The sequence below is a fragment of the Aquarana catesbeiana genome, linkage group LG08 (genome assembly GCF_042186555.1).
Source record: "Aquarana catesbeiana isolate 2022-GZ linkage group LG08, ASM4218655v1, whole genome shotgun sequence".
Taxonomy (NCBI): Eukaryota; Metazoa; Chordata; class Amphibia; order Anura; family Ranidae; genus Aquarana; species Aquarana catesbeiana.
In genome coordinates, this window is record NC_133331.1 from 204,508,079 (window position 1) to 204,535,522 (window position 27,444).

Here is a 27,444-nt window from a genome sequence, read left to right on the forward strand (position 1 = left end):
GGCATCATGCTACTAGCGGATGTCATACCATGCAAGGGGTTTTCAGAACGCCACTTTGGATTTTGAAGGCCGCTGCACTGATGTCCTCAAATCTCATGAATTCGTTCTTTGGTCGCACACTGGACTTCCTCACTTTTGGTAGCACTGGCTCAGCATCTCCTTTTAGTGCTTCCTCTGAGTTTCCAGCTACTTTCTTCTCCCATGTGGTCAGGTCTCCATTGAGGTATTCTTCTTCCACAAAGTCCTTCAGTCTCTCTGGATGGATGGGTGGTCCGTTTTGGTCACATGGAGCAGGACTATTTTTAAGATGCTGACCTTTATCTTTCTGTGAAATACTGTGCCTTTTGCCTGTGCCCTCATCATTTCTGGATAAAAGAAAAAAAAAAAAAAAAAAAGGAAAAAAAAATATTTATATACAGTATATTAAATATTTTCCAGGACCCTTATGGTTAGAATCCCTACCTAAAATGTGTAGCTGCAAACTAACCACAGCTCTTACTAACTTGTTAAGCTTTAGGTAAAACAAGGTATTCTGATTTCCAATAGGTGAGTAAGAAATCTTGTGAAGAATCTTCCACCAGCGGTTAAACACACACTGCTTCTTACCGTGAATTGTGGACCATCCAATAAAGCGGTCACTTGCGCTTTTTACAAATCGAATCACGGTAACTACACGGTACATAATCAGAAGTTTTGTGCCTTCTGAAATTACATTGCATTGCTTTGTGGTATTAAAACCCATCTCCAGGTAAAGATTTCTCACTGTCAGTACTTATTAAAAAAAAAAATCCTTATGAAGCTGTTTTTATACTCTAAGTCTGCCTTCAGCGTCCATCACTGGCATGGTTTCTGTAAGTAATGATCAGTGGATCCAGCACTGTGGACTGTGCCCTTTCTGACTGGTCACCTCTTCATGGCTTCGGGCACTGATGTGGACACTGAGAGTAGGACCCTTATGCCCCGTACACACGGTCGGATTTTCCGACGGAAAATGTGTGATAGGACCTTGTTGTCGGAAATTCTGACTGTGTGTAGGCTCCATCACACATTTTCCATCGGATTTTCCGACACAAAGTTTGAGAGCAGGATATAATATTTTCCGACAACAAAATCCGTTGTCGGAAATTCCAATCGTGTGTACACAAATCCGACGGACAAAGTGCCACGCATGCTCAGAATAAATAAAGAGATGAAAGCTATTGGCCACTGCCCCGTTTATAGTCCCGACGTACGTGTTTTACGTCACCGCTTTTAGAACGATCGGATTTTCCGACAACTTTGTGTGACCGTGTGTATTCAAGACAAGTTTGAGCCAACATCCGTCAGAAAAAATCCTAGGATTTTGTTGTCAGAATGTCCGAACAAAGTCCGACCGTGTGTACAGGGCATTACTCTTCTGCCTGGAGTTCAGCTTTTATCTGCACACCCACTCAAATGAAATAATAAATAGGTTTAATTAATAACATGCCAAGTGTTGGTCTACATACTTGTTTTATTAAAGTCCTAATGGAAGAAGATATAATTCATGATTTGTAGACTGTACTATACTCACAGGAAGCCTATGGAATCATTGAAGAACCTCATCAGAAGCCGCAGATCACTACCCTACCCTACGTGATGATAGACAGACAAATGATAGAACCCGTTTTCATGTCTGGAAGGATCTCTAATGCCTTCCTTGTTCTCTGTCCTGCTGTGCAATATATATATACAGATGGCAAGCAGATACTGCAGCGGTGTGAATATAAACAAATCAGTGTTCACATTGGCCTTTGGCTGTGATGACGAGAAGAAAAAGTAGGGGTAAAAGTTGTTTCAACTCGGAGAGCTAACACGTTTTGAAAATGCACTTATGCTTTTGTTAGTAGGGTGTTACTATGGCACATCAGTGTAAAGGAAGAAACATATATACTGAAGGAGATTTACAGGCAAGACACAGATTTGTGTAATAAATAAGTCATACAAACATATCTTTTGTTAGTGCTTGGAATAAAGGCTAATAATCCACAACATTCTGCGATGGTACCCATTAAAGCGGAACTTCACTCTCTCAATCAACATTGATTATTTTTATTTCTGATGCTTCTAGCATTAGTAAAGAGATAGGAAGGTTTGTTAAATTCACTTGTTTTAAACTTTGTTTTACATTTCTTTGGCTACTTCCTGCTTTCCATGCCTAGGCAAATGTCGTCATACATCCCAGGAGCCTTTAGAATGGGAAGAGCCATTTTCTCAGCTAAGCACACCCTCCTGCCTAAGGGCAGATGGATTCTAGGAAGTAAATACTACATGAATCATCTGCCCTTACTCAAGATGGCCATGGCCAGAAATGCTAGGGGGGCGTTTTTCAAAGTGATGTCTCAGCAAAATAAAGCATGGAGACATGGATGGATGGGGGAGTTTACTTTGAATATTAAAAATAAATAAAATTGCGTTTTTAGTTATTGGTGCTCAGATGCAGTGTAGTACTGCTTTAAGCAAGGGGAAGTTGGTCATCAGCACGGCTGTGTGGCAGCTCTAAAAAGGTTTTGTTGCCTGTGTGATTGCTCCAAAAAACAGTCAAAACCAGTTGACTGAGTTAAAGTTTGAGAACCTACAACCATAAGACCGCCTAATCCAGATGAAATTAGTCACATTGGGAAACTGTCATCCTGCGTTTATGAGAAGTTTAGTTCCAACAGGGTCTACTTTTAATGCATGGATTTCTGTGTATGCTGAGGTGCATGTTAATGGGGTCCAGCACATAGGAGGCTGTGGGATCTAAAAAAAAAAAAAAGACCCACCTAAATAAAAAAAAAAATTGAAAAAAGGGACACAGGGACCTCTGGAGCTGTCATTCAATATGCAGAACTAGCAGGCTATTACGTAAATGTACTGATGATTTTTGCTTTTTTTTACTAAATTTCCCCTAAATCAACTTAGTAGATAAATGCACTGTCCAGTTTTTCATGCAGCTGTTACCATGTTTAGAAGATAATTAGATTACATTCAACATGAAAACTGATAACATAACCAGATACTGTGGCAGCACTCGGTGAAGGAACATAGGGAAAAGACTGAAATCCAATATTTAGCATTCTGATCCTCTTTCTACGACAGAAATCTGTAGAGCACAGCATGGATTGGAAACCCCTTTGCAAGATTCTCGTGCCTGTAACCCATTCAATTCATTTTTGTGTCATTTCAGCTGAGCTTACATACAGTTGACTTAGGACTTATAACTTCACACACCATTGTATACTTGTGGAAAAAAAACAAAAAACAAAGACCTTGTGGGAATTAATAAAAAGTGCCAGCGAAACGTTATCTCTCAACTGGTGCTGCTACCCATCCACTTCTATCCTTCATTTTTTCCCATACAGCTTAGAAAGTTAAAATGTAAAAAGTTGATTGGCTGCACTTAAATTGATAAAAAAATAAATAAATATGCAACATATTTTGTAACTCCCTCTCCCCCCCCCTTTTAAAAAATCTTTGCCAAAAATATATGTGATACAACTACGCAACTGAATTCCTAAATAATTATACTCCTCAATGTAATCTTATGCAACCATCTGTTTCTGATCTGATTCAGCCAAGATAATCGGATTTTCACTTTTACAAGAAAAAAATTGCAATGTTGTACTGTAATACATCATAAACCGGCCATAGATGGAGCGATTTTCTTTCCTGCAACCAGGAAAGAAAAATCGCTTGATTTCCCCCATCAACACTGTGTTGATGGGAAAATCCTTCCCACCCCCACCAGAAGAACCAGGAGATTTTTGCTAGCGGCGGTTACAGTCACATGTAAAATACAACAGGCTGGTTGTACTTAACTTGGGTACATTCAGCCTGCCCATACATGGTTTGAATCTCAGCTGGTTCCTGCTGAACCGTCCAAGATTCAAACTGTCTATGATCGGCTTAAAGATCAGCAAATAATGCAAGTTCTACTCTTCTGGTAGTGTGGCATAGTGCACTCTTGTTTGCTCTTTCAGGTAAATATTTGATTAACCTAGTGGAGTTAAGTGAACTAGTACAAAAGTGATCCCATGAACCGCTAATGATTTAATTGATTTGCACTGTGGAAATGAATGGTGGAAGAGTGCGCATGCTCCCCATTTTCCTGACGCCAACATGGCAGCATATATATGATAGAGCTCCACCCCTATATCCACAGGACCTGTTAAGCTCTATAAAAGTCTGACTGAGAGCTACCTCCCCCATTCTCCTTTTTGTCCTCAAAAGATCAACACCTACAGACCATTACACTCAGGGTAAAGCTCTTACCTGCCAACTACATTGGAGTCTGTCTGGGTTCAAGCCTCTCCCAGCACGGAGTCCCACATCTTAGGCTGTGTAGCAGAGCGTCCCAGAGAGAGCCAGGAAAAGTCCTGTTCGGGGTTTATACATCTCCCAGGCTCCTCTCATACACGTTCAGGGATCTCTGATCCATGGTCCAGTTCAGGTCTTGGTCCTCTCCCCCAGGCTAATTTAAAGCGGGGGTCCACCTATTTATCGTTTTTTTTTTTTTTTTAGTTCATTCACAAACTTTTCTTCTCAGCATTACATACTCACATATTGTGTGTAATATGTCCGCCTGTGTCAGATTTCGTCAGAAAGAATAACTTATATTATTCACTGCAGGTGGTTTCCATCTTCATTGTGGGCATTTGAAGCCCACAAGCATTTATTTCCTGGATGTGGTGAATGCTGTGCTCCCAGCATTCACCGCTCGTTCCCGCACATGCTCAGTGGCATCCTGGGAAGCCTGAGACTAGCTCCCAGGAGTCTGGGAGAGGCTAGAAACACGCCTACTCCCACGGGAGGAGAACCAGGAAGTGCAAAGAAGAATAGAAAAATAAAAAGGTAATTACGGCGATTTAAATTTTTTTAAACGGCATGTCAGCATCTAGGCAAGGAAGAGAATACATACAGATATTGTTCAAAATTTGGGTGGAACCCCGCTTTAAGCTCACCTGAGCAGACAGCCTTTGCTCTTGGCCTGGGAACCTCAGACAACTTCTGTGTAGGAGAGCAAAAGGTTGGTGGAAGCTATTAAGCTGTGAAGGTGGAAGCTGACAAGCTGTAGGCTTGCTCAGCCTGGTAGTTAGGATCTTTAAATATTGTTTAGTTAGTGCCGAGACACGGCTAGGTTTTGTTTTGGCTATTTTTGTTCCTATTTGTTTTTGGAACACTGTTCAGCACCTGTATATAGACTTGTATATATCACAAATAAACACCGCACTGTTTGTCACTATTTCACTGGATTTGGTATCTGTGCCTGAAAGACTGCTCATCCCAGGGAGCTTTGTACCTGCTACCTGTCCCCCAGGTTACAGCTGCTAAACGCACCAACAAGGTGGGGAACCCCTTCTGGTGGTCTTTTTGGGTCGAGGTGACAATCCTCTTGTGGCATGCCTGCTTTGGAGTCCGGATCCAGCAGCTGGGACTGCATGATGTTTTCTCTCCTATGGAACTCTTTCCAGGTCTGTCAATTTCTATAAAACTTTTTTCTTCTTTTTCTTGCCCTCATATCTCTAAAGACCCCATGAACACTGTGCAGCTTTTGTTGTCTGATTTACTTTAGATTTGCCAGGATCATGTGGTACAGGGGCTGCCTGATTGCATACAAAATGAGGCTCTTAAGGTTTGACCTCATTGTGTGGTTTTGGTGAATCTGAGGGAAAAAAATCTGCAGAGGATTGTATGATGTGTAGCCAGCTTGAAAGTGCCCTTTTGTGTGGATGGGCGTTGGATTCCCTCCAAATTGTACTAGCCCTCTGTTGATTAAACAGAGGTGAGAGAGGGCTGAGTCTCTCTCTCTCTCTCTCTCTCTCTCTCTCTCAGGTGCTCTATTTACAGAGAACAAATGGGCAGGTAATGGATGCCTTTGCTATTCAGGCATCATCTCATTCTGAGGAACAGTCAATGACAGGTAAGTGTTGCTAGCCTAGTAGTGGGAATAGGAGGGGGGAGGAGCAATGTATTACTAGGGGGGGGGTTGCCCAGATTTCTTTTATTTAAATTTGTTACCCTTTGCCCCCCCCCAAAAAAAAGGGGGGGTATAGGTGTATTTTTTTTCTCTCTTGTTTCGCTTATTTCTCTCTGTTGCCATGCACCTTTCGGGTTTTCTGCCAGCATGAGCCTAACACCACATAATCAAGACCACCGTAATACCAGGTAGGGGCCAACTTTGGGTAAGTAAGAAAATGCGGGAAAAAAAAACAATGCATTCTGCCCTGACGAGTGTGTCTTCCTGTCTATTGCAGTCCCGGCCTCTCACACTCCCGCTCTAAGGAGGTCCAGAGGTCCTCTGGATCGTCAGGATTTTTTCCAGGGTAGAAAGTGACTCATCCAGTCCTGGCAGACCCCAATACAAAAGGGCGCAAATGTACGCTTAAGAGAACGCACACAGCTTCTCCACCGAGGGCTCAGCGCCCGAAAGGCAAATGTTGGTCATGTGGAGATAACCCTATGCCTGGAAAGCTACTTTGCAGCAACTGCTTTAGGCAGCTTTCCAGAGACCAGGAGTATGAGAGTCAGCAGGTGTCAACCTTGCTCAAGAAAGTAGTCCCCAACTCCCTGGCAGAATTTGCAGGTCGTCTCGGGCAACCAGGGACAGAAGCGGACAAACAGTGTGTCCCCTGCACCAGGTCTAAACCAAGCCATTCAACCCTCTCTAACTAGAGGCATACCAGGCACTTCAGGGGTGACTCCAGCCCTCAGATTAGGCAGGCTGATTCCCCAGACCCAGTATTACAGTCAACCTTCCAGGCAGAGGGAGAAGATATTGCCTCCTCCTCGGCAGAGGATCCTGAAGGTTCAGGCTTTGATTTTGAGCTAATACCACCATTCATTAAGGCAGTAAAAGCTGCACTGGAATGAGAGGATCCGGAACCTCCTCCAAAGAAGAAGAAAACCTATTATCACACACCATACAATCTGATTTTAAATTGTGTGGCAATCGCTGCACAACACGCATTAGGTGCTTTTATCCTTTCAGGGCACCCCAAATGCAATGCGATTCTGCTGTGATTGTCACGTGGGAGAACTGGCCTTTAAAAACATTGTGCAAAGCTGGTCGCCCTTAAATAGGAGCAGGGGCTTCTTTTTTCACATGTAGGGCAGCCAAGTGAATGGGCCCCCCCATGCAAATTGCAACATTGTGTGATAATATATATATGTATGATAATATCAAAAGCCTCTGAAAAGTGACAAGCACAGATCACTTTTCAGTGCAATAGCAGAGCCTGCTGCAAGTGTGAACAAGCCTTTGGGTTCCATAGGTGGAACCTAAAGAAACAGGTAGCTACCTTTCCTTTTATGACAGAAATAAGAGCCCTGTTTCAGGAGGATTGGGAAAAAGGGGGAGAGTAAATCCACCTCAACCAATAGGTTGCAAAAGTTGTACTAACAGAGGAGGATACGACTCCTTTATCTAACCCACCAACGGTGGATGCGGCAGTCAGACTGGCACTTGCTACGGATGCTTTAACATCCGTAGCAAGTGCTATGTGAGTGTGGGCGCAGAACTTGTAGTATGCGTTTAAAAACCAGCTGCTAAAAGAAAAAAAAAAATCATCAAGGCTCTTGATGAGATAAAACTCTCGGCGGACTTCGCAGGTGAGGCAGCTATAGACCTCATTCGATGGTCCTCCAGAGCCATGCTCAGCTCAGTCACAGCCAAAAGAGCGCTGTGGCTTAAAACCTTGGGTGGCGGACCCATCCTTAAAGCAGAATTGCTGTAAAAAACTGGAGACTGCCATCTCCAGGGTTACAGGAGGAAAATCAGGTCTTCTGCCCCAAGATCGAAGGTCCAGACACCAGAGGGGGCAACCATCCAGAGGAGTGCCAAACAGGTACTGGGATTTTGGAGGCTTTCGCCCATCCAAGGACTTCAGAAGGCGTTGGAGGGTTACACTGTCAACCTTCATAAGATTGCAGAGAGCCCTGCGGCTCCCTCAGATACCCAGAAGCCCTTTTAATGCAAGGCCCGCTCAGGAGGTAGTTGGAGCCAGGTGGCTCAAAGTGACATGTCACATGTCTACATACCATAATACAGGTTATTCAACCAGGAGACTGGATGATTTCAGTGGACTTGCAATATGCCTACCAGCATGTCCAGATCCTTCAGTCATACCAGCGGTTCCTCAGGCTTGTGTTGAGGGACAGGCATTATCAGAGCCAGCTGGAGCCTACACAGAATATGGTCTGCCTAGGGACCCAATTCAATACTCAGGCGGCCACAGTTTCTTTGCCACCTCAGAAACTCCCCAGAATCAGGGAGAAGTTCCAACAGGCATTGTCTGCACCAGTGATGTCAGCATCCCAGTCTTCTCGGGACGATGGCTTCATGTATTCCGATGATCCTCTGGGCTCACTGTAAACTCAGTTTTCCATCAAGGCTTCCTGATGCAGTGGAAGATTTCGTCTAGGCGCCAGAGTCTCTGGTGGTAGACGAAACAAACGCTAAACTGCATCATCCATTAGAGCCGCAGTCATGCATCGTTACCACATATGCCAGCGCAGCAGGGTGGGACGCCACCTGCGAACAACTCAAGATCCAGGGCAGTGGGGAATTTCCCACTCAGGGCCTAGTTTCCAATATTCTGGAACTTCAAACAGCATTCATGGCATTGGCCACCTTGCTGCCTCACATACAGGGTCGCCCAGTCCTGCTCCATCTGGACAACACGGCAGCAGTGTCCTACATACAGTGACAAGGCGGGACGCACAGCCAATCCCTATTGAGAGAGGTCGAACCAATCAAGACATTGGCACAATAATATCTCCCAGATTTGAGGGCCATATATCTTCCAGGCTGTCAGAACTTGGAAGCAGATCGCCTATCCAGACAATTTATGGACCCCAACGAATGGTACCTTCACCCGGAGGTGTTCAAACTGATCATCCACGAGTGAGGGTGTCCGCAAGATGGATATTTTTGCCTCATCAACCATCTGCAAGGTGAGCCAGTTCCTCTCACGCTACCCTCATCCATTAGCAGAGGGGGCGGATGCCTTGACCCATCCTTGGGTTGGGCAACTGGCCTATGCCTTCCCTCCAATTTCTGTAATCCTGAAATTCCTGAGGAGATTGTTGACAGGGAATTTGTTAGTCATCGCAGTATTTCCTTACTGACCTCAGACCAAGGGTCTCCCTGGCGAATGATCTCAGCGTGTGCCCACCGATCACTCTGCCAGTGAATCCTCATCTGTCTGAAGGAGATACCCTACATCCGCAACCATCATGACAGGCCTTAGTGGCCTAGAGATTGTAAGGCAGGGGTTACAAGAGTTAGGGTGTTCTCCAGAGGGTATTAGAACTTTACAGAGTTCCAGAAATGGGTCAACCAATGCCATTCACTCCAGAATATTGAATAGGTTCATGAGCTTTGCAGCTGGAGATCAGTTTAACCCTAGTGACCCAAAATGTATCTCAAATCCTGTCTTTCCTGCAATACGGATTGGTTTTGGGGCTCAGCCTAAGGTCTCTTAAGGTGCAAATTTCAGCCATCTCGGCTTTTACCCAAAAGAAATGGGCAGCAAACCTGCTGGTGGAGCACTTCATGAGAGCGGTACCTAGACTACGCCCTCCCAAGAGAAATAGGTTCCCTCAATGGGACTAGGCAGTAGTCCTCAATTTTCTAACAAACCCTCCTCGTACTCCAACAGAACACTGTTCATTATGGGATATCACCTTAAAAACAGCTTTCCTATTAGCCATAACTTCAGGGGGAAGGGTGTCGGAACTCCACAAATTGGGGGCAGCAGAACCTTATTCAATGTTCTTCCCAGACAGGGTTGTGCCGAGACCATTGGATCATGTTGTCCCAAAAGTGGCATCGATATTTCATCTTTCCAGTGAATGGGTGCTTCCAGCCTTCCCAGCAGAATCAGATGCTGATCTGCACGAGTTGGACATTCCAAAAGTCCTCAAAGCCTATCTCCAGGCTACTCCTACATTCGGACAAACTGACATTGTGAAAATTTAAAGGGAAAGAGGCCTCGGCCAGAACCATCTCAGCCTGGATAGTAAAAACTATTCACTGGGCATATAGAGTGGCCGGGAAGGATCCTCCAGAGGTGGTTTGAGCAATGTCTTCTTCTTGAGCGGCACGGGCAAGATGGCTTCTGGAGACAGTCAGCAAAGAGGCTAGCTGGTCATCTCACATCATACGTTCTTAAAACACTACAGGGTGGATCCAGCAGCTCTTACTACAGTAGAGTTTGGGAGGATAACCATCCAAGCTTTTATGTCTATTGTCAAATAAAGACTAAGTTTGTAGCATTATACCCTCCCTCTCAAAAGCTCATTATGTATCATATGTATGCTGCCATGTTGGTGTCTGGAAAATGGAAAATTGTATCAAATACTTTTAAATCTTCCTTTCCTGAAGCCAATACATGGCAGCATAAGAACCCTCCCTCTGATCTTTGTGCTTTATACAGAGAATGGGTTGAATATAGGGGCTGACCTATATCATATGTATGCTGCCATGTATTGGCGTCAGGAAAGGAAAATTACCGTAAGTATTTGATACAATTTTCCATTTTCCTTCTGACCTCCTGCTGTCACCTGCAGGGACCTTCAGGGATCTTGCTTTTAGGCATGCTAAGGGGTATAGTTTGAAAATCCCCTATTTGTTATAAGAGGGGTGGGCAAGACACCCATGCTTTCTTTGACCCTATATTTTCTACTGTCTGCTTTAGGTAGGCACTGCAGCAAAGGATAGGAAGTTGTGCTTTGGACCACATTGCCAGTTTGGAGCAAATCTGCTTTGCAAGTGAATGAAACCACCACTTCTAACTAAAGGTGACACTGAAAATACAATTAAAGACACTTTTAGTTTTGGATAGGGATTAGAACACCTATTGGGTTTTTTATTGGTATCTGTGCCCTTCGTTGAGATTCACCGTCTCTATTTGTGCTATTTATCATTATTATTGAAAGTGAAAGTAAAGAAAATCCCAAATTTGGGGTTGTCCACAGAACAGTAATAGAGAGGAAATCTACCAAGGGGGACACTAGTTCTGATGACCTGGTGGCCCCAGGGGATTCCCTCAATTTTCAGGGATTTCCTCTCACTTCCTGTTTTGGCTATGGAATAGAAGTGAAGGAAAATCTCCCCAATGGGGCACAGATGGCAAAAATAAACCTTACTGGGGTTATAGTTCTCCCTTACTCTATATCCAAAAATGTAAAACTGAAAATTGTTTCACACCTACCATAATTTTCTTTTCCTGGTGCCTATCCATGGCACATACCTGTGACAAGAAGAAAAGGATTAGTGCACTCCCAGCATTCTTCGTAATATGGCATAAGCGAGAGTGGGATTGTATGCTGCCAGTAGGCACCAGGAAAATAAAATTACGGTAAGTATGAAACAATTTTCTGTTTTCCTGGTGCCTCCATGGCAGCATACCTGTGACAAATAACTAGCTGAAATGGGTGGGATGATGCATAGGATTTAAAATGCAAATGCCGGCCTGATAGCCCGTCTGCCAGTTTCTACAGATGAGAAAGCTGCCGGGTCTACTCTGTAACGTCTCGTAAACGCATGTTGGGATGACCATGATGCTACCATTTAGATCATTTTGATGGATACATCTGCTCTGGCTGTCCAAGAAGCAGAAAACAACCGGGTGTCATACAGCCCAACTGAAGAGGGGGTTCTAGACACCTAGCCCTGTACGCCTTCTTAACCAATTTGATTATCCATGAAACCATTGTACTAGAGCAGGGATCTGCAAACTATGGCTTTCCTGCTGCTGCAAAACCACATGTCCCATGAGGTATTTTAAAGCTCTTATATTCACAGACATAACAAGGCACAATGGCGGAACACCAGGGTTGCAGAAGTCGCACTTGCGACTGGGCCCTGGTGTTCTGCCACCGTGGGGGGCCCCAAGAGAGCAGGAACATAGTTGCAATGCCAACCATCGGGACAGCGACACTGCCACAGGTGCCCGCAGATAACAGTGTGAGATTTCACATAGGGCGCTGTACAAATGCATGCCAGGACAGAGATCCCTCCCCCTACCTCCTCCCACAGAAGCAGATCAGGCTCCTCAGGGAGTCGTTCACTCTTACTAAGAACATCCCCGAGGCAGAGCCTGTGTTGAAGTAATTGATTCTTCTGCACACTACGTGGAACTAATGTTCCCCACCATTTATTTCCGGGAGGGAAGGAGAAGTGGTGCACAACCAGGAAGTTTTCAATTAACCATGCTGGAACGCTTTGCTTCTGCAGAGGGGGAGACTTAACAGCGGGAAGTCTTTGCTGACGGAGACGCTGGGCACCACCTCCTCCACGGCTGCCTCCTCCTCCACTGCTGCCAGTCATGCTGGGACTTGTAGTTCTCTATCAGGCCATGCTGGGTCCTGTGGTGCTCTTTTGGACTATGCTGACCTGTGTCCCCCTAGCAGAGTTCACTCACCTCCTACTTGTAGTTTTCTATCAGGCCATGCTGGCACTTGTAGTTTTCTATCAGGCCATGCTGGCACTTGTAGTTTTCTATCAGGCCATGCTGGCACTTGTAGATGTATATAGGACTTATACTAGCATTCCCTGCCAAGGAACTAAAAGTCTCAACATGTTCCATCATCTGATAGTTTCACTGCTGTCAGTGCCAGCTGAGTTGGGTAGATCCCCAGCTATTGGGGCACACTGAGGCATATCCCCACCTACGATACCGCTCACTGACTGCCCTGCCCTACCATCCCTCTCACTGACTGCCCTGCCCTACCATCCCTCTCACTGACTGACCTGCCCTACCATTCCTCTCACTGACTGCCCTGCCCTACCATTCCTCTCACTGACTGCCCTGCCCTGCCCTACCATCCCTCTCACTGACTGCCCTGCCCTACCATCCCTCTCACTGACTGCCCTGCCCTACCATCCCTCTCACTGACTGCCCTGCCCTACCATCCCTCTCACTGACTGCCCTGCCCTACCATCCCTCTCACTGACTGCCCTGCCCTACCACCCCTCTCACTGACTTCCCTGCCCTACCCTACCATCCCTCTCACTGCCCTGCCCTACCCTACCATCCCTCTCACTGCCCTGCCCTGCCCTACCACCCCTCTCACTGACTGCCCTGCCCTACCACCCCTCTCACTGACTGCCCTGCCCTACCACCCCTCTCACTGACTGCCCTGCCCTACCCTACCTCTCACTGACTGCCCTGCCCTACCCTACCTCTCACTGACTGCCCTGCCCTACCCTACCATTCCTCTCACTGACTGCCCTACCTTACCATCCCTCTCACTGACTGCCCTGCCCTACCCTACCATCCCTCTGACTGCCCTACCACCCCTCTCACTGACTGCCCTGCCCTACCCTACCATCCCTCTCACTGACTGCCCTGACCTGCTCTACCACTTCTCTCACTGACTGCGCTGCCCTACCACTTCTCTCACTGACTGCCCTGCCCTACCCTACCTCTCACTGACTGCCCTGCCCTACCCTACCACCCCTCTCACTGACTGCCCTGCCCTACCCTACCACCCCTCTCACTGACTGCCCTGCCCTGCCCTACCCTACCATCCCTCTCACTGACTGCCCTGCCCTGCCCTACCCTACCATTCCTCTCACTGACTGCCCTGCCCTACCATCCCTCTCACTGATTGCCCTGCCCTACCATCCCTCTCACTGACTGCCCTGCCCTACCATCCCTCTCACTGACTGCCCTGCCCTACCATCCCTCTGACTGCCCTGCCCTACCATCCCTCTCACTGACGGCCCTGCCCTACCATCCGGCTCACTGACGGCCCTGCCATACAGGGCTCACTGACGGCCCTGCCATACAGGGCTCACTGACGGCCCTGCCATACAGGGCTCACTGACGGCCCTGCCATACAGGGCTCACTGACGGCCCTGCCATACAGGGCTCACTGACGGCCCTGCCATACAGGGCTCACTGACGGCCCTGCCATACAGGGCTCACTGACGGCCCTGCCATACAGGGCTCACTGACGGCCCTGCCATACAGGGCTCACTGACGGCCCTGCCATACAGGGCTCACTGACGGCCCTGCCTCGCCATACCGCTCACGGACTGCCTTGCCCTACCATAGCGCTCACTCACTACTCTAACATACTGCTCACTGACTGTCCTGCCCTGTCCTGCCATACCGCTCATTGACTATTCTGACATACTGCTCATTGACTATTCTGACATACTGCTCACTGACTGTCCTGCCCTTCCATGTCATACCGCTCACTGACTACTCTGACATACCATTCACTAATTGCCATGCACTTCCAATTATGCAGGAAGGGGGCCCGGTGCCGGACATTAATAATGGGCCACAGAATGGGAGTAAAGGGACCCAGACTTGGAGGGAAGGGCCCCCGAAACTGATGGAAAGGGCCCTGGGATGGGGGTCAGGAGGGGCCCTTCATGGTTTCTTGCACCAGGGCCCGGAAGGTTCTAGTTACGCCTCTGGGTCAAAGCCAAAGTCGTACCCAAGTTCCACCCATCCAAAGTTGCATCAAAGTTGCTCCAATGTCAGCGCAACTTTGGAGTACAAGTGTGAATGGAGCCTTAGGCTCTGTTTCCACTACTGCGAGTTGTTGTGCGACCTGACACATGTGAAGTGTTAAATAAATCTTCTGCGCTAGCAAGGCACAGTAAACAAAACTAATACAGAACTACAGTGTAAAGTCAAAATGCTGATCCTGATTCACCCGACCTGACACATGTGAAGTCGCATGACAAGTCAAATCCCATGTATTTCAATGGTCCCCGGTCTAATTGGACTCGCAGCGACTCCAAAAAAAAGGTTTTTGCACTACTTTGTCCTGACTTCGGTGTGACTTGTTCTCACATGGTTTTCACCGGTCGCATGACATCGCATCAAAAATCGCATGGCAAAGTCGCACTGTAAATCGCGCGACTTTGGGGTTGCAATAGTGGAAACAGAGCCTTAAGGTACGTTCACACTAAACGTGGGTTTGAATATCGATATCTACACCAACAGTATTATACACCGACCAGATTACATCGAATGCATAGGAGGGATTCTGCTATTTGTCATAAATGTGGGAAGGAGGAGGGCACTTTTGCACATATGGTATGGGAATGTATAAAGGTGAGACCGCTATGGTCTCAGGTCACTGAATTTATATCAGATAAGTTTGCTTTACCAAATATTTGCTCTCCTATGCGGTGTTTGCTTGGGATTTTTGATCAAGAGGAGTTAAATGCCCACGCTAAATTGTTCCTAAGGATCCTGTACTTTGGTGTAAAAAAGCTCATAGCAAGGAGATGGATACATGAGGAACAATTGATGCTGGGGATGTTGATTAAAATAATAAACGCAGATTTGATGATGTATAAAATGACTTACGAGGCTAGAGGGGCTACCAAGAAGTTTAGGAAAGTTTGGTTCCGGTGGATAGACTCTGAGAATACTCTGGATGAGGGAGAGCCCTAGTATGTTGTATGAGTGGTAGATAAAACTCTGGAGAGATGGATATTGATTGCTTTGTTTCTCTTTCCTAGATGGGCCAGGTATGTTCGTTTTGAGAAGGGGCAGTAATACTGAAATGTTGACATCCCAGGGGAAGAGGGTGGGTGGTTTACTGTTATTGGGGTTTCTTTTAAAAAATGCACGTGTATGCTACTATGAGAAAGAATTGATGATGGAAATGGCATATTCTAAGCCTGTAATATGATTGTTATGTTTATGGAATTTGTATGCTAATGGAACATATGTAATATGTGTGGTATGTATACTTTTGTTGTGCATAATAAAAAACTTGTTAAAAAAAAACAAAAAAAAAAACGTGGGTTTGAAATCGTTCAGCTGAACTCGCGCGATTTCGAACCCGCATTTCATTGCGAGTTCGGGGGCGATTTGAAAGACATCTGTGCGGGTTCATAAACAGAAGTCTATTTAAATGCCCCCCCCCCCCCCAAGTCGCCAAAAGTAGTGCAGTAACTACTTTTGAAAATCGCTGCGACACAGACCAGGGCCCTGATGCAGCCTTTCGCCTTGTGACTGGCAACGAGGTACAATGTTCAGTCTGATCACTGTGAGAGGAGACTTAGGAAATGCTTCCTCCTGCCTGCAGCATAGATGACATCATCTCAGCTTAGGCAAAGTTACTGACTGGAGGTCAAGGTTGGCTTTTAACACCTTCCCGCCCGGACTACTGTAAAATGATGGATGTCATATGACATCCTCCCAGGATCACGCCTTGCGCACGACCGACGGGCCACAATCCAGCACGATCTGTCACCCGCTGTGTCCACCGAACAGGGGCCGATGACAGGTCACTGTACCGGTGTTCTGCCAAGAAAGTTCCCCTCGGCGGATAAGGACCCCCCTCTACTGCCCAGGCACAGCGCTTGCGCAGTAGGAACAACAAGGGAGCCGCCGAAAAGAGCCAAAACTGAACACCGGAGTCAGCTGTACACTGCGCCTGAGTGCAAACACTATTTTAATAATAAAAAGTTTGTAACAGGCCCCTCGCCACGCTTCGGGCACAGCCTCGCTGCGCTCGGCATATTATTCTAACTCTATGTCCACTTGGATGGTGGGGCTTTAACGTTGACATAGGGTAGAATGTAGTGCGCAGGCGCCATGTACAGCTGACTCAGGTGTTCAGCTTTGGCTCTTTTCGGCGGCTCCCTTGTTGTTCCTACTGCGCAAGCGCTGCGCCTGCGTAGTAGAGGGGGGGGTCCTTATCCGTCGGTAGAACTTTCTCGGCAAGACACCAGCATGCTGCTGGTACCATGTGACTGCCGTGGCCAATCACAGCAGATCTCATGACAATTGTACACAATAAAAGGCTTTGATTGATGTGATGAGCTCTGTGATTGGTCACAGTCATCACATGGTACAGACAGGGCCAATCAAAGCGCATTTGTACCATGTGATCAGCTGTGGCCAATTCCAGCTAATCACAATAGTAAACACTGAATGAGTAGTTTTCATTCAGAAAAAAATGGTTGCTTATAACTGTAAAATGCACAGTTATAAGCAACCATAGTGTGTAAAAAAAAAACAAACAAAAAAAAACACTGTTCACCTCCCAAGAGTAGTGCAGTGTTACTATGGTAACACTGTAGTGCTCTGGTCACTGTATGTAATAAAAAAATGTAAAAAACTGAAAATTTTTTTTTTCATTATTATAAAAGGAAAACTGGCCCAAAACAGGAAAAAAAAACATTTTTTTTAAATTTAGCAGTATATTTCTTGGTACTACCATAACCTACCACCAAAGAACAACCCAAAATAAATTCTCCTGCTCCTGACGATCGCAGCGACACCACATATGTGTACATAGGCGTGCGCACAGGGTGTGCCTGGGCACACCCTAATCACCCTGTGTGGTGCATATTTACAATGTTTAGACCAGTGTTTCTCAACTCCAGTCCTCAAGGCGCCCCAACAGGTCATGTTTTCAGGATTTCTTTCAGATTAAACAGCCTGAAACTGATCAAATCACCTGAGCAAAATAATGGAAAGCCTGAAAACAAGACCTGTTGGGGAGCCTTGAGGACTGGAGTTGAGAAACACTGGTTTAGACCACTGATATTTCACCAAATAAAAAAAAAAAATTCTCAATTTTTCTTATTTCTCCAAAAAAAAAAAAACAAAACCTAAAATATTGTAACTGCCCTATTAACACCAATCTCTGCCCTTATGACACTGTCCACTTCTCTACTGACACCGTCAGTATATACGTATGCACACACATGCATATGAGCTTTGGGGTGCACACCCTAATGCAATAGGCTGCACACACCTATGTATGTGTATGTTAGTTGTATCCGTAGTACAGACCAGAAGCAAGAGTGCGCATTTTGTTTTTTTATTTATCCAAACTAAAAACGCACTCACTGACACTGATACTAATTTAAAAAAAAAAAAATTCTGTCCCCCCCCTAAAAAAAATACTGACCCTGGCACTGACCTAGATCAAACCTTGATCTAGGTTTATTTTTTTTTATTAATACTTTTTATTTTATTATTATTTTTAAAACACTTTTTTTTTTCTTTTTTTTCTGTGTAAGGACAGAGAGAGATACAATGTATTTGTCTCCTTCATTAACAGAAAAAGAAAATGCGGGGGGCAGGCTTCACAGTGCCTGATCACTGTGATAGCCAATCGGAGGCTAATACAGTGACCCGGAATCTCGATCTCCTGGTCCCGATCGTTAGTACGGGGCCCGGGGCTCACGGTGAGACCACGGTCTCTGTGCTGGGAGCGCGGTGCGGCGCCCTCCCAGTACAGTGGGAGGTAGGCAAATATGCGGCCACAGGGCAAAAAGCCCAGTCCAGTGAGGCCACCTATTTGTGTGACGTCGGCGTGAAGGGGTTCACATACTTTTACCAGTTAGTGTCCCTGATCACCACCACACCATTTATATGATAATGCTGTACTGCACTGGTGACAGTATGTAAAAAAAAAAAAAAAAAAAAAATTAAAACCTTTTTTTTTTAATTTATTCATTTTCCAAAAAATTCTCCATGCCTCTTACTAAATACCTTGGACTGCCTGTTTTCACAAAAGGGGTCATTTGGGGGGTATTTGTACCGTCCTGACATTTTCAGGCCTCAAGAAATAAGATGGGCTGCCAGTACATCAGGATTGATTTTTAGATATACTGTATATACCATACTTTAGTTCCATCTATAACTTCCACAGACTAAATAATATACACTGATTTGGGTTATTTTCACCAAAAAAATGTAGCAGAATACATTTTGTCCTAAATTGATGAAGAAAGATTATTTATTTGCAACATTTTAGAAAAACAAAATGAAGATAAATGAATTTTTTCACAATTTTTGGTCTTTTTTTCGTTTGTTTTGCAAAATATTAAAAAAAAAAACTGCAGTGACCCTAATGGGGGGACCCTAATGTAAGTGGGACTCTGATGGGGACCGTGATGTAAAGGGGACCTCTGATGGGGCCCTAATGTAAGGGGGTACTCTGCTGGGGACCCTAATGTAAGGGGCGGGGGGGACTATGATGAGGACCCAAATGTAAACGGAGACTATGATGGGGACCCTGATGTAAGAGGGGACTCTCATGGGGAACCTGATGTAAGGGGGGACTTTGATTGAGACCCTGATGTAAGGGGGGGGACTATCATGGGGATCCTGATGTAAGGGGGGGGCTTTGATGGAGACTCTAATGTAAGGGGGGGCTATCACTACCCAAAGAAAGCTCCATTTGTGTGGAAAAAAATGATAAAAATTACATTTGGGTACGATTTTCGGCTTTTTTTAGTTTGTTTTGCCAAAAATAAAAGAGGACCCTAATGTAAGGGGGAATCTGATGTAAGGGGGACTCTGCTGGGGACCCTGATGTAAGGGAGTACTATGATGGGGACCTAGATGTAAGGGGAGACTATGATAGGGACCCTGATGTAAGAGGGGACTCTGATTGAGACCCTGATGTAAGGGGGGGGGCTCTGATGTAAAGGACGACTATCATGGGGACCCTGATGTAAGGGAGTACTATGCTGGGGACCTAGATGTAAGGGGAGACTATGATGGGGACCTAGATGTAAGAGGAGACTATGATAGGGACCCTGATGTAAGAGGGGACACTGATTGAGACCCTGATGTAAGGGGGGGACTCTGATATAAAGGGGGACTATGATGGGGACCCTGATGTAAGGGGGTACTATGATGGGGACCCTGATGTAAGGGGGAGACTATCATTACCCAAAGAAAGCTCTATTTGTGTAAAAAAAAAAAAAAAAAAAAAAAAAAAAAGATAAGTGCTACATGACCGCGTAATTGTCATTCAAAGTGTGACAGTGCTGAAAGCTGTAAATTGGCCTGGGCAGGAAGGGGGTAAAAGTGCCCGGTATTGAAGCAGTTAATGATAAAAGGCGCCTGAAACAAAAGTGTTTGAATTCTTCTAGTGTATGGCCAGCTTAAAGAGGTTGTAAATTTTCAAGTTGCACCTATGGGTAAGCCTATAATAAGGTACAGTAAATATCTCCTTTACGTGCACTCACTGTTTAGGAGATATTTACTTTGTACTGCGCAGATGATGTCATTGGCGCATGCGCTGTGAAGAAACGGCCTCTGCGCATGCGCGGGAGTGACGTCACAAGATTCCGGCCAGTCACAGAGCCGGAGTCCGTGGCCCCGGAAGGAAGAGGGGCAAACTTGAATGCGGCCTCCAGCGGGGACAGCACGGGGTTCGTTTGCAGGCAAGTGTCACATAAGGTGCTAGTATGCGATGCATACTAGCACATTATGCTTTTACTTTGCAGGGAACAAAAAAGGAACTAAAACTCATCAGGGTTTACTTCTTCTTTAACTTTCTAACATCCAACCATTCAGTTTTGGGTGGACAGACCCTTTAACTCCGGAATGACCACTTTGACTTTCCTGATACCCAGAATCCTTTGCAGCAGGGAAGATGTGCAGGTTTATTCTCTGGCTGACCCTTTGTTGCCCGCCCGCAGCAGAGGAACCCCCCCCCCCCCCCCCCCTTCACTGGCAGAACAAAGGGGAAGGAAGTTGGTGATAAGTCACAATATCAATAAGAAAAATTCTAGATTAGTCATACTTAGCTGAGTGCACAATAGAAATAAAATAATTTCCAGCTACATAAAAAAAAAAATATTGTTTCTGCCCCTCCCCCAATCTGCTCATCTCCACCCCTCTATGATAACCTGAGAGGAATTAGGTTGGCGTGCAATGCCGGCTCACACTATTGTGTTCTGGTAGGGTAGAAATGTGAGCGAGCCATGTGATGAAGCTGCTGGATCTTATAATGTCAGATACACTCCAGGGACCCATTTCTTATTGTTATCAGCAGCTATGGGGCAGTTGTCTTTGTTTCTCCCCGTCCCCAGCCTGAGCTGTCCTAATGCAAAGCTACAACAGTCACTTATGGGTTGGCAATGCAAATTTATTGCTGGTGTGAGAGAGATAACATTGAGAAACCCTCAGGGGAGGCGCCAAGAGACACCATACAGGGGTTTATTTACAGTCGGGGGCCATTTGCACTGTGTTTGCATTGTGGTAATGTTCAACAACTCATGTTATATGGTACCCCAATGCACTAAGACAGGGGTCTGCTAACTATTTAGTACGAGGACCCCATTATATAGTTTACAAATAATTGTGGGCCAACAAAAAAAATCCCATCAGAGTCCTCCCTACATCAGGGTCCCCATCAGAGTCCCCCCTTACATCAGGGTCTCAATCAGAGTCCCCTCTTACAACAAGGTCCCTGTCATAGTCTCCCCTTACATCAGGATCCCCATGATAGTCTTCCCCCCTTACATCAAAGTTCCCCCTTACATCAGGGTCTCAATCAAAGTCCCCCACTTACATCAGGGCCCCATCAGAGTCCCACCTTACATCAGCGTCCCCCTTATATTAGGGTCCCCATTATACTCCTCCCCTTACATCAGTATCCCTATTATAGTCCCCCCTTACATCAGGGTCGCCATGATAGTCCTGACTTACATCAGGGTCCCTATCACAGTCCCCCCCCCCCCCTTACATCAGGGTCCCATCATTGGTGTCAGTGGGAGGAATAGTGCCCCATCATTGGTGTCAGTGGGAATAATAGTACCCCATTGTTTATGTCAGTAATAAGGATTATGAAAACCCTTCTCTTCAGAGAAGCCTACCCTACCCACACCTAACAACTGTATTTTCATTTTCTCCATCAGCTCATCCCCCACAGTTACTACCATTTGTTTCCACTTGACCCTCCCTTCTAGATGTAAGCTCTAACAAGCAGGGCCCTCTGATCCCTCCTGTATTGATTTGTATTTTAAGTGTTAACTGTCTTCCCTTATGTTAAGCGCTGCGCAAACTATTGGCACTATATAAATCCTCTATCATAATTATGACCCATCATTGGTGTCAGTGGGAGGAATAATACCCCATCATTGGTGTCAGTGGGAGGAATAGTGCCCCGTTGTTTATGTCAGTAACAGGGATTATGCCCCATTGTTGGTGTTAGTGGGAGGAATAATACCCCATCACTGGTTACAGTGGGAGGAATAGTGCCCCATCATTGGTGTCAGTGGGAGGAATAGTGCCCCATAATTGGTGTCAGTGGGAGGAATAATACCCCGTATTTGGTTACAGTGGGAGGAATAGTTCCCCATCATTGGTGTCAGTGGGAGGAATAGTACCCCATCATTGGTGTCAGTGGGAGGAATAGTGCCCCATTGTTGGTGTCAGTGGAAGAAATAGCGACCCAATGTTGGTGTCAGTGGGAGGAATAGCGACCCAATGTTGGTGTCAGTGGGAGGAATAGTGCCCCATTGTTGGTGTCAGTGGAAGGAATAGAGACCTATTGTTGGTGTCAGTGGAAGGAATAGAGACCCATTGTTGGTGTCAGTGGAAGGAATAGTGACCCAATGTTGGTGTCAGTGGGAGGAATAGTGACCCATTGTTGGTGTCAGTGGAGTGGGAGGAAAAGTACCCCAGGGCCGGATAAAGACAAGCAAAGGGCTGCAGTTTGGAGACGACTACTCTATGCAATGCAGGGAGATCATGGCTGGTGAGAGGGGCCAGTACTCATTTCCAGAGCCCTCAGCCCGTTACAAGCAGTGGGAGGAGTTATGCAAATATCAAAATGACTTGACGGGGGGGGATGTCTGTCTGGGGAGTGGCTGGTCCTAGGCTGATTGCATTTGCATGTTATCACCCATATGTGATGCTGAGCCTCCGTGATTGAAAGAAGTCTAATTAAATGAAGAAAAGGGGCAGGCCAAGGACAGTCAGGCTAGGGAGGAAAGCGCTAGATGATGTTGAATGTCCTCCAGCCAGGAAATGAGGCGGGCTCTATTTGACTTACTGCAGCTTCTAATGCACATTGTGAGAAGCTCACAGTGTGCAGTGAAATCAGAGTAAGCTATTTCAGTACCAGAGAGGAGCCGGTACAACTGTGCAAGACTGGAGGGGAGGCCGGAGGTCAGATTTAAAAATAACAGCTATGTGGTGGAAGGACCTGTGTGGTTGGATACATATTAAATGTATAGATCAGGTAGGTCCTCATATTATAGTTTTTGTAAATGTAAAGTTGATTGTACAGAGATTGTATGGTGAGATTGGTGGCATGTTATAGACAATGTAATAAATGGTATCCATGATAGAAGTGATGGACCCCCTAGTGATCTCTGTGCTGGTCTCCTGTCTGCAGGTTTTCAGATCGGTCACAGAGGTGAAGAGACGTCCTCTGGACACCTGAAGGTCCCGGATATAATCATCACCCCGACCGGCACCATGAACTCCAGGACCTCGACTCAGCAGGTGCAGCCCGCTTCCCCCTGCTGCTGCTCTGACAACTACAATCATTATGATGTATGACAACCATGTGAAAGGCGACAGTTCAGATCTGATATCACAGACTGATTGGTTGCTACAGGCAACAAGAAATCAAACTTTTGAAAAACTTTTCCTACATGACTGACAAGGAAGGAAGAACACTAAGAAGTCAGAACTGTGTTCAGAAGTCGGCACACTGGAAGGGAAGACGGATGTCATACAAACTCGGGGAGCTTCCCCTTTAAGTGACATTGCTACAATGAATCTTAGATGTCACTCTATGGCAGAGTGGAAGGATGCCGGGGATCTGAAATGTGATGAGATTCCCAGATGAGATGACAAATGTCACTTCCCTATAATAAAAATCTCTGTATTGGGGGGGATGGAAAATGCAACAAAATAAAATATGAGACATCAAATGTTATCTATTTCTTTCGTTGTTTTTCTTTTCTCCTCCCCACCATCTTTCCCTCTATCTTGCTCCCTCACCCCCACTCTTCACTGTTCCCTTTCTTTCCCTCCCCTGTTTCAGTTACCTTCCCCCCCAACATCCCTTCCTCTCCCCCATCCTTGCTCTCTCCTTTCCTACCTTCTTTCCCTTTCCTCCCTTTCTCTCCCCCATCCCTTTCTCTCGCTATCTCTCTCTCTGTCTATCCCCCCTCCTTTCCTCCCTCCTCTCTTTCCTTCTCTCTTTCATTCGTCCCTTTCACTCCCCCATCCTCGCGCTCCCTCTCCTTTCCTCCCTTCTTTTTCCTCTCTCACTCTCTCTCTCACTCTCTCACTCATTCTCTCTCTCACTCATTCTCTCTCTCACTCATTCTCTCGCTCACTCATTCTCTCTCTCTCATTCTCTCTCTCAATTCTCTCTCTCAATTCTCTCTCTCATTCTCCTTCCTACCTCTTCTTCTCCACCCCCTCTCTATCCCCCTCCCTCCTCTCCTTCCTCTTCTCTTTCCTTCTCTCTTTATCTCCCTCTCTCTCTACCCAGCTCCCTCCTCTCCTCCCTTCCCTCTCTTTCTTCCCTTCCTCTCCCCCCTCTCTCTCTCTATTCCTCTCTCTCCCTCTCTATCCCCCTCCCTCATTTCCTTCCTCCTCGCTTTCCTTCTCTTTCTCCCCCTCTCCTGCCTACTTCTTTCCCTCTCTCCCTCTCCTCCCCCCCTCTCTTTCCTCCCTCCCCCCCTCTCTTTCCTCCCTCCCCCCCTCTCTTTATCCCCTTTCTCTCCTTCTCTTTCCTCCCTTCTTCTCCCCCAATCTCTCTCTATCCCCTTTCTCTCCTTCTCTCTTTCCTCCCTTCTCCCCCAATCCCCCCCCCTTCTCTCACCCTTCTTTCTCTCCCCCACCTCTCTCTCTCTCTCTAGTCCTCACTCACCTTTCCTCCCTTCTCTCTTTCTCTTCCCTCCCTTCCTTCCCCCATCACTCTCGCTTTTATTTATCTCAATAAAGGGACAATTTGCACAAGGAAAATTTATAATCAGAAAAAAAATCCATTTCCTTATCATTGCAGCAGATTGTTGCTCCCCCGCTGGGAGATCTGATGGTGCCAAACAATTTCATTACAGATACTAAATTTTATACTGGAATTGTGCAATGTAAGAACAATTATTCTGATTGATTTTTTTTTTTTGTATTTTCTGCCCTTTTTTTCTCATAGGAATGAATAGAAGCAAGTTTTTGTGCACATTTGCGTGTTTTGTCGCACATTTTTGTGTGATTTTTTTGCTCAAATGAAAAAATACATAAAAATTAAGTAGTAATAACATATGAACAAATAAATGTTAAATAAGTTTCACAAATAACTAAAAATCATCATAAATAAATGAATAATATGTAATAATACATAAATAAATTTAATTACCGTATTTATCGGCGTATAACACGCACCCCAAGTTTAGGAGGGAATTTTAAGGAAAAAAAAACTTACATTTAAATGCCCATCAATGTAGCTTTGCCCAGTGTCCATCTGCAGCCTTGCCCAGTGTCTTTGCAGCCTCATTGCAGGAATTTAAAATTGGCGCCAATGCCGACATACACAAAGCCGAGTGTACTCTGCTAGTCTCGGCTCCTCTCGCAGTCCCGCCCAGTCCTGCCCCTATGATGGACATAACACAGGTCCAATGGTGGGACTGGGCGTGACTGAGCGGAGCCGAGACTAGCTGAGTACACTCGGCTTTGTGTATGTAGGCGGTGCTCGCTCCGCTCCGCTCACAGTCACGCCCAGTCCCGCCATTGGACCTGTGTTATGTCCATCATAGGGGCGGGACTGGGCGGGACTGCGAGAGGAGCCGAGACTAGCCAAGTACACTCTGCTTTGTGTATGTCGGCGGCGCTCGCTACGCTCCGCTCACAATCAGCGGGGATTGGAGTATAACACGCACCCACGATTTTCCCCTGATTTTAAGGGGAAAAAAGTGTGTGTTATACGCCGATAAATACGGTAACCTCTAACCGCAAAAATATTATATTATTAATAAGAATAATAATAAACAAACACCCATATCCGAACAAAAAAAATAATAATAATTATTATTATTTATTTATTTTGTGTTAGGGGGTTTAGTTATTTATTATTTTTAATTTTTTTAGGGTTAGGGGTTAAAGGGGTTGTAAAGGTTCGTGTCTTTTCACCTTAATGCATCCTATGCATTAAGGTAAAAAAACACCTGGCAATGACGTTTACCTGCTTAGCTCGTCCCCGAAGTCCTCTTCTCCACGGAGTCTCGGCGTTGATTGGATAGATTGATAGCAGCGCAGCCATTGGCTCCCGCTGCTGTCAATCAAATCCAATATCCCGGCGCTGGAGGGCGGGACCGAGACATACACTCTGTGTTTATGGACGCAGAGTGTATGAGACAGAGCACGCCCGCAAGGTAACCCCCCCGGGAGAGAGCACTTCTCTTAGGGGGTTATCTGATGCGGGGAGGAGCCGCGAGAGCCACCGAGGGACCCCAGAAGAAGAGGATCACTCTGTGCAAAATGAGCTGCACAGTGGAGGTAAGTATGACATGTTTATTTTTAAAAAAATAAAAATTAACCTTTACAACCCCTTTAAGGTTAGGGGTAATTATTTCTTTATTATTACTTGGAATTCATATATTTAATTTATTTATTATTTATTTATGAATATTTTTACTTGTTTGTGTATTTATTTTACATTTATGTATTCGTTTATTATTATTATTCTTAGTATTAGTAGAAGTAGTAGTAGTAGTAATAATAATAACACCCTAAGCCTAACAAAAAAATAAATAAATAAAACTAACCCTAACCTAACTCTAAGGGTCGGTTCACACTGAGGCAGCACGACTTACAGCGCGACTGCCTCAGGCGACCCAGGACATGACTCAACGGCGACTTGCAAAACGACTTCTGTATAGAAGTCAATGCAAGTCGCCCCCAAAGTCGTACAGGAACCTTTTTCTAAGTTGGAGCGACTTGCGTCGCTCCGATTAGAACGGTTCCATTGCAGAGAACGGGACGCTACTTGTCAGGCGACTAGGTCGCCTGACAAGTCATCCCAGTGTCAACCGAGGCTAACTCTAACCCCTTACCCTAACGAAAAAAAAATAAAAATAATAATAATAATAAAAAAAAGAAGAAATAAAAGTTAAAGGAAAAGCTCAAAACGCTGAAATACCTAGCAACAAATGATACAACAGATAGCAGTTTTCTCTACTGGCTAATAATAAAAAAAAGCTGTATAAAAATGCGCAAGTCACGCATAAAAACGCTTATGCCCCGTACACACGGTCGGATTTTCCGATGGAAAATGTGTGATAGGACCTTGTTGCCGGAAATTCCGACTGTGTGTGGGCTCCATCACACATTTTCCATCGGATTTTCTGACACAAAGTTTGAGAGCAGGCTATAAAATTTTCCAACAACAAAATCCGTTGTCGGAATTTCCGATCGTGTGTACACAAATTCGACGCACAAAGTGCCACGCATGCTCAGAATAAATAAAGAGATGAAAGTTATTGGCTACTGCCCCGTTTATAGTCCCGACATACGTGTTTTACGTCACTGCGTTTAGAATGATCGGATTTTCCGACAACTTTGTGTGACCGTGTGTATGCAAGACAAGTTTGAGCCAACATCTGTCGGAAAAAAAACATGAATTTTGTTGTAGGAATGTCCGATCAATGTCCGACCGTGTGTACGGGGCATCAGAGCTCTAATGTTGCTG

General features: G+C 45.6%; 1 protein-coding gene across 3 annotated transcripts in view; it reads right to left on the reverse strand.

Moving 5' to 3' along the window:
- LOC141106231 (L-threonine ammonia-lyase-like) overlaps positions 1-27,444 on the reverse strand; it is a 214,671-nt gene that overhangs the window by 111,327 nt on the left and 75,900 nt on the right. For all 3 annotated transcript variants that reach the window (XR_012235700.1, XM_073596840.1, XM_073596838.1), the window contains one exon: positions 29-365. Coding sequence is in view for 2 of the 3 variants with exons in the window: in XM_073596840.1 (XP_073452941.1) it covers positions 29-365 (337 nt within the window). In the remaining variant the exon portion in view is untranslated. The remainder of the gene's footprint in view (positions 1-28; positions 366-27,444) is intronic.